This window comes from Procambarus clarkii, chromosome 26 (assembly GCF_040958095.1).
Source record: "Procambarus clarkii isolate CNS0578487 chromosome 26, FALCON_Pclarkii_2.0, whole genome shotgun sequence".
Lineage (NCBI taxonomy): Eukaryota > Metazoa > Arthropoda > Malacostraca > Decapoda > Cambaridae > Procambarus > Procambarus clarkii.
Genome location: NC_091175.1, coordinates 39,014,237 through 39,022,572, shown reverse-complemented (window position 1 = coordinate 39,022,572; position 8,336 = coordinate 39,014,237). Strand labels below are relative to the sequence as shown.

General features: G+C 42.0%; 1 protein-coding gene across 1 annotated transcript; it reads left to right on the top strand.

Annotated features, from left to right (window-relative positions):
* Positions 1 to 556: 556 nt before the first annotated feature.
* Positions 557 to 7,809, top strand: LOC123757031 (oplophorus-luciferin 2-monooxygenase non-catalytic subunit-like). Its single transcript, XM_069331992.1, has 4 exons — positions 557 to 1,390; positions 1,717 to 1,872; positions 6,167 to 6,271; positions 7,436 to 7,809. The coding sequence occupies exons 1-4, from the start codon at positions 751 to 753 to the stop codon at positions 7,573 to 7,575; spliced, it is 1,041 nt and encodes a 346-aa protein (XP_069188093.1). The 5' UTR covers positions 557 to 750; the 3' UTR covers positions 7,576 to 7,809.
* The last annotated feature ends 527 nt before the right edge of the window (positions 7,810 to 8,336 follow it).

Here is an 8,336-nt window from a genome sequence, read left to right as displayed (position 1 = left end):
GAACTAAGTCTCACGACCCTGGAAGACAGAAGAGTTGTGCGAGACTTGATCACCACCTATAAAACTCTCAGAGGGATTGATAGAGTAGAAAAAGATTTAGCACCAGAGGGACACGAACAAGGGAACACAGGTGGAAGCTTTGTACTCAAATGAGCTACAAGGACGTTAGAAAGAACGTTTTCAATGTCAAAGTAGTTAACAGATGAAATGCTTTAGTCAGTGAAGTGGTGGAGGCGGTCTCCACACACAGTTTCATATGTGTATATGATAGAGCCCAGTAGGCTCAGGTACCTATCCACCAGTTCATTGACTGTTGAGAGGGGGGGGGGAGGGGGGAGGCAAAAGAGCCATAGCTTAGGCCCCGCAAGCCCAGCTAGGTTAGTACAGAACTTGTTTCCACACATCCCAACACCTAACAGTACCAACCTACCTTTTTTCACATCTCCCAACACCTGACAGTATCAACCAACCTTCTTATCATAACTCCCCCAACACCTGTCTAGTCTGGCTCCCAGTCTACAAACGGCCCCGCCCTGCTGCACTGTGACCGAAGATATAAGACGGGTGCTGTGTACCTCTCTGCTAGAGTTTGATAACCGTCCACCATCCTCACAACACTGTGTTGTCTCGCTTGGGTTTGTGGCTTTGCTTGTTTAGATTTCGGGAGGTACCTGTCATATTGTCTAGTTTCTTAGCCACCATAGTGGCCAGACGCATTGCCAAGATTTGCTGAATACTATCTCGTTCAATATGGAGTCTTCATATATATTACTTCTGCTGTTATTAAGTTCCAAACTTGAGAGATGCCTAGGAATGGTAGGGAACGCCAGTAATGTTCAACGGTTGGCAACGTGCCCAGCAGCTGAGGATATCACTCCATGCGTGTGCTCTCAGGAGGACCCGCAAGTCCTGGACATGGATTGTTCTGAGGTGGCGGACGAAAATGAGTTAGCTGCTGTGTTCCAAGCTAACTTCCCATCCACAAACTTCCGCAGACTCACTATTAAAGCCAACCAGAATCTGAAGACTCTTCGGAGTGGCGATCTGGGCGACGCCTCTTTCCAAGAGATTTGGATCACCAAAGGGGGCCTGGAGGAGATCCAAGAGGGTGCACTCTCCGGCAGTGTCTCCACCGTAACCTATTTAGTCTTCAATTACAACAATATCTCCTCGTTTCCCTTCGTCGATTTGGAGACTTTCACGCATGTCCAGTCGTTGGACCTGAGACACAACAATATACGAGGGTTCCCCATGCTGTTCTCCACCACACTAGAGACGCTCTACCTATCCGGGAACCCTCTGGGTGAACTCCCTCCAAGTGCTTTTTCGAATACTTCCGCACTGGTTGACATCCACCTCTCCAGCACCAATATTACCCAGGTGACCTTAGGTATGTAATGTGATACTCTACTTGTCACTGTATTTCGTGTTTCTACTCACACATAAGTCGTTCCTTTAGTTAATATTTTTAATGATAACTTATCATCTCTTTCCATAACAGCTCACAGGAGGAAATCTCTGGATATATACAGTAGTTGCGCTTTTAGCTTCATTCATAGATATATATATTTATATACCTGCAAAACATATTAGAGAGATAAACCTTTAATCGATTTTCATTAGTATCTGAAATATTTATGGATTTTTAAATTAAAATCAATTTGCCATTTTGCAAATATTTCACGACCTTTAAAATTGAGCTGTGTCCACCCACAGGAGTCTTCCGTGATCTACCAAACCTCAGGAACTTGGGTCTTGGAGACAACTCATTGACCTATCTCGCTGGGGGTTCCTTCAAGTGCTCGCCCACGACAGGACTGATCGATTTAGGGTACAACCAGCTGGCTGGTGTCAGCCCGGCCTCCTTCACGGGTGAGTTCATGCCGGTGTCAGCACCAGGCGGATGAAATATTTATATTCGTCGACGGTTTTTTATGTTGAAACACATTTAGATCTCAATCGATTCTGATCAGATGAAAGAAAATGAAAACAGATAAACCAGTCCTCTCACTTCATGCAACATTACTGTAACGTTTTCGCCAACATCGTCTAAATTACAAAGCTTTATTTTTTTATATTTTTATTTAATATTGACGATTTTTTCGAACTTAAGCATCGACTTCTATAGGTTAATTGGGTTTCCGACGTTCAAAGGATTTTGGATAGGCAAAACAACTCAAAGCTGACGCTTGTGAAACAGTGAGAACGAGGTGGAGGAAGAGGAGAGTGTGTGTGAGAATCACTACTCACTATCAGTCACAAAGCAGGTGGGCGGCGCCAGTCCGTCAGGCACCGTCACATTGTCCCCTAAGTAAAAAGCTCCAGTAAAAATGCAATAGATTTTGCTCACTTATCAAACATTCGATACGATAACTTAAGATAACAATAGTTTTAACGAACATGTACAAAAATATCGCAAAATTCGTAAATCAGAGCATTGTGTGCACTTTGTAGCGCAAGCAAACTCTTCACAACCATCACTGTAGCTTTTCTCGTAGCCCATTATTACTGAAACGGTGTCTTTGTTGAAGCTGTGTGCTATCACCTATCACAACCATTATCTTTGTTGAAGCTGTGTGCTGTCACCTCTCACAAACGGCGTCACTGTTGAAGCTGCGTGCTGTCACCTATCCCAAGCGGTGTCTATGATGAAGCTGCGTGCTCTCACCTCTAACAAACGGTGTCACTGTTGAAGCTTCATGCTGTCACCACTCAAAAAAGTGTCACTGTTGATGCTGTCTGCTGTCACCTTTCAGAAATGGTGTCACTGTTATTGCTGCGTGCTATCATCTCTAACAAACGGTGTCACTGTTGAAGCTGAGTGATGTAACCACTTACAAACGGTGACAAAGTTGAAACTGCATGCTGTTACCACTTACAAACTATCTCTCTATTGAAGCTTCGTACTGTTGATGTTAAGTACTGTCACCTCTCAAAAACGGAGTTAGTGTTCAAGCATCGAGAAGTCACCAGTGAATCTCTGTGATGTCACATCTCACGACCGGTGTCACTGTTGAAGCTGCGTGCTCTCACCTCTCACGAAGGTGTCACTGATGAAGCTGCGTGCTGTCTCTTCTCACAAACGGTGTCACTGTTGTTGCTGCGTGCTTCTCACCTCTCATAAACGGTGTCACTGTTGATGATGGGTACTGTAACCTTTCACAATCGTTGTCACTGTTGAAACTGCGTGTTGTGACCTCTCACAAACGGTGTCACCGTTGAAGTTATGAAATGCACCTCTCGCAAACGTTGTCACTGTTGATGCGGCGTGCTTTCACCTTTCACAAAAGGGGTCACTTTTGAAGCTGCGTGCTGGCACCTCTCACAAACTGTGTCACTGTTGAAGCTTCGTGTTGTTACTTATCAACAATGGTGTCACTGTTGATGTTGCGTACTACCTCCTCTCACAAACAGTGTCACTGTTGATGCTGCGTGCTGTCACCTCTTGTAAATGGTGTCACTCTGGTAGCTGCGTGATGTCACCTCGCTCAAACGGTGTCACATTTGACGCTGCATGCTTTCACCTCTAACAAATGGTGTCACTGTTAATGCTTCGTGCTGTCATCTCTCACAAACGGTATCACTGTTGACGCTGCTTGTTAAGACCTATCACAGATTGTGTCACTGTTGATGCTGCGTACTGTCATATCTCTGAAACGCTTTTACTGTTGAAGCTGTGTAATGTCACCTCTAACAAACGGTGTCACTCTTGAAGTTACGTGATGTCACCTCTCGCAAACGGTGTCACTGTTGAAGCTTCGTGCTGTCACCTCTCAAACGTTGACACTTTTGAAGCTGCGTAATGTCACCTTTCACAAATGGTGTCACTGTTGAAGCTGTGAGCTGTCACTAGTCACAAACGGTGTCACTGTTGATATTGTGTACTATCATCTTTCGCAAACGATGTCACAGTTGAAGGTGCCTACTCTCATCTCTCACAAACGGTGACACTGATGAAGCTGCGTGTCCTCACCTCTCTCAAACGGTGTCTCTGTTGAAGCTGCGTGATGTTATCTCTCACAAACGGTGTCATTGTTGATGCTACGTGCTCTCACCAACGGAGTTACTCTTGAAGCAGCGTGCTCTCTACCATCACCAACGGTGTCACTGTTGAAACTTCGTGCTGTCACTTCTCACAAACGTTGTCACTGTTGAAGCTGCGTGATGTCACCTCTCACATACTTTGTCTCTTTTGATGCTGCATACTGTCACCACTTACAAATGGTGTCACTCTTGAAGCTGCATGCTATCTCTCACAATCGGTGTCACTGTTGATGCTGCGTACTGTCACTACTCATAAACGGTGTTATCGATGAAGCTTTGTGCTGTCATCTCTAACGAACGGTGTCAATTTTGAAGCAGCGTGCTGTCACCCATCACAAACGGTGTCACTCTAGATGCTGAATGCTCTTACCTCTCACAAACGGTGTCACTGTTGAAGCTGTGTGCTGCCACCTCTCGTAAACGGTGTGACTGATGATGCTGTGTGCTGTCACCTCTCTCAAACTGTGTCACTGTTAAAGCTGGGCGCTATCACCCATCACAAACGATGTCACTGTTGAAGCTGCAGGCTGTCACCCATCACATCACCATGAACGGTGTCACGTTACCTCCCACGATCAGTATCACTAAATATGATTCACCTTCATTATTCCTTACTTCCCAGTTATCATCCTGTTCAAGGACCCATCATTGAGTGTCCCACGTCAAAGATTTGTCACTTTACTTCTTGAAGACATTTTACCAGCACCCTTGTGAAGACTCGTCCATCTTACCTCAGGTGTTCTACAGTGTACTAGGCATCACAGTCACGCCCACTTTGTGATAGAAACCTAGTTTCTCAGCCATTGCCTGGAGTGCTTCCACAGTGTGGCGCGTCCTCTAAAGGTTCATAACGTATTTCACTTTTCCTAAACGCAGCTCAAAATAAAATATTATTCATCTACGTCAAAAAATTCTGGTGATATTTAGAGGAAATTTGTTCTAATGGTTAATTTAGCAAACTCGCGTAGTCTGAAGTCAGTGGCTCCCCGTTAAGTGGGTAACATGAGCCATTCAGCCAGAGTGGTAAACAAAGCATTTGCAACTAATGCAACTTGTGCTTGAACAAGCAGTCGTTTAGAATATTGAGCAGGCAACTCAAACTGAAGGTCCCCCGGGAGCCATATGGGTCACATTTGTGTTGTCACGAGGGCCACAAACCACAACTAATTGAAGTCATTTAATATAAATCATTGCATTCGAATTTTTAAACAGCAACATAGACTTCTATGCAACAGCAGCAAATAAATTACGACAGTTCAAAATAAACATTTATTTATCGTCTCCTATCATTTTAGTGTTTTGTCCAGACACTTGACACCTTTTTTTACTGACAATTTCAAGCTGAAATGTCTGTGCAGTTCCCACTTTGATCAGAAATGACAAGTTTTGATCAGTCTATTTTTAGAAATCTTAACTCGCTTGCCTCACAGCTACATTCGTGTTCTTTTGTGCTTCAGAATTTTATTAAAAGGTGATAGTTTAAATGATAAAAATTGTCGCCATTATTTTTTTATAAAATTTGTATAAAGTTATCAAATGTTATTATTTTTTATGTAAAATTTAGTTTTTGCCGTTAAATGATCAAATTCAAGTATCCTTTGTGCTGGCCGTATGTGTGCTTGCTAAGGGCCGCATGCGGCCCGCGGGTTTGACATGCCTGAATATAGAGTCAAGAAGTTTATGAGACATAAGGGTGATAAATGTGTCGTTTCCCAGTGATACTTTCGGGTTACTTGTCGTGAACTCACACTTAATAATTGTCGGGGTACAGTAGATTAATTGATTGATGATGATTAAACCACCCAAGAAGTGGCTCAGGCATAAAAAGTCCTTAAGGGTTACAGTACTTAGGCCTCACTTTTAATATTTCTTTTCCATACTTGGTGTATAAGTGAGGCGATGAACTGACACTTGTACGTGTTAGGTCGTGAACCAACAGTTTTCTCCAGGTCAGGTTTTGAGCCAGCTCTCTTGTTCATGACTAGTTGTAAAGGGTATTTACAGAACTGTTCATCCATGGGATCAGTGAACAAACTTTGATCTCTTAAGGTTTGTTTCTGCCTTTGTGACAGGTAATAAGACCGGCGTCAAATTTCTGCAGTAAAGTCTATTGCTCTCACAGATTGCTACGACGTTTGGATGTACGTACACCACAACGCGCTGACAGTGTTGGATGAAGACCCGTGGAAGTTCTTGGTGCTTAACGGGTGCTACATCGACCCCTACGGTGAGCACAACTCATTCAACATTATCAGTAATACCTTGTCAAGTCAGCATATAACTAGTAATTAGTTATATAATTTAGTATTATTATGTAAGTATTATTTACATAGTACATTAGGCATTATTAACATAATAGCCATTGTTTGCTAGTTAGAAGCTGAGAGTTAAAATCGGAATTAATTGTCAACAACAACAAAATAGTCATCAATAGTATGGGAATAATTGTAGACGAAGACTCAAAATAGATTCAAGACTCAATCGATTATTTTTTAACCAATAATATTAAATATATTTAAAGATTTCTTGGACTCAACAATCATTTATGTTTCTGATGTCACAATGCCCTCGTCCTGTGTGCAGACGATGAGTCACAATGCCCTCGTCCTGTGAGCAGACGATGAGTCACAATGACATCGTCCTGTGTGCAGACGATGAGGCACAATGACATCGTCCTGTGTGCAGACGATGAGTCACAATGACATCGTCCTGTGTGCAGACGATGAGTCACAATGACATCGTCCTGTGTGCAGACGATGAGTCACAATGACATCGTCCTGAGTGCAGACGATGAGTCACAATGACATCGTCCTGAGTGCAGACGATGAGTCACAATGAATGACATCGTCCTGAGTGCAGACGATGAGTCACAATGACATCGTCCTGTGTCAAGACAATGAGTTACAATGACATCGTCCTGTGTCAAGACAATGTGTTACAATCACGTGGCTGAAGAGTTGAAACCCAAGCCACACACATCTGTAAATAAAGAACCGACGATGTTTCTGTCTGTAGTGGATCATAATCAGGGCGTGTAAACTTCTCGGTGATGGTCCAGGATGGACCGAAACGTCGTTGTTTCCTCATCTTCAAATGTGTGAGCTAGATACCGTGATGTGTACACATGAACTATTAATTCATTCATGGTACATATAATATTTCTATTATTCGTGAAACAGAGCCTCAAGACGTGGTTATGTGGATGTGATTCACCATATACACTCGCAGTAATAGGAACTCTGTTACTTTATCTTCCCTTGGTAGCAGGAACACTGGCACGTCATCCTCAGTACCAGGAACACTATTCCTACCAACACTACTCACCTCCAGGATCATTAGCAAACATAACAGTAGTTCTTGTCAATAAATGTTAGTGACCACTTCTCCGCAGGTAACCCCCTGGAGTGTGGCTGTGACATCGCCTGGGCTGTCCGCAACTCATCCCTTCTCCAAAGCTTCGACATCTATTCCACTTGTGCAGACGGTCGCCGTCTTGTTGAGCTGGATCCCGCAGACTTCGAACATTGCTGAGCTTTAACGTATTGAGCACTGCAGTTACAAGCTATTTAACTCTACCACAAAAACGACACTACCAGCATCACTACTCCTGAACACCAACGCCAGTGTGTGCCTATGTTGAAAATTTCTTATACTACTGCGAAAGACTCTTCTTGACTATTTTCTTAATTATTATTTTGAGACAAATCTATTACACATGATTGTATACCAAACATAACGGAGTTAAAATAAATGGAATAATTTAAATGAGTTTCATTTATTTTAGCAGTGATTAACTTTTGTATAAAGCTAAATATAAAGCTTTATATCAATATATATATATATATATATATATATATATATATATATATATATATATATATATATATATATATATATGTATATATATATGTATATATATATATGTATATATATATATATTAGTATATTTTGGTAGCAGTCTTTCCTGTAGACATATATTATTAAATATGACCGAAAAAGTAAGATTAATAATTCTAACACGAATTTTCTCAATCTTTCGTACATTTCTTTTCACTGTTGGAGGTAAATCAAAAATCAATTCTCCAAAATTTATTTTTATTTCTAGTCTGACGCGACACGAGCGCGTTTCGTAAAACTTATTACATTTTCAAAGACTTTAGTTTACAAATACACAACTGAATAGAACTTACGCATCTCCGATTTTATATCTACATTTGAGAGAGGTGGATGGGGTGAGGTGGCATTAATAGGGTATTAATTTCATCAACACAAAACAGAACCAGAGGTGGTAT

Coding starts and splice junctions, on each gene's coding strand:
- LOC123757031 (XM_069331992.1), top strand. CDS start 751: ATGGAGTCTTCATATATATTACTTCTGCTGTTATTAAGTTCCAAACTT. Junction 1,391..1,716: donor TATTACCCAGGTGACCTTAG/GTATGTAATGTG, acceptor GTCCACCCACAG/GAGTCTTCCGTGATCTACCA. Junction 1,873..6,166: donor CAGCCCGGCCTCCTTCACGG/GTGAGTTCATGC, acceptor TTGCTCTCACAG/ATTGCTACGACGTTTGGATG.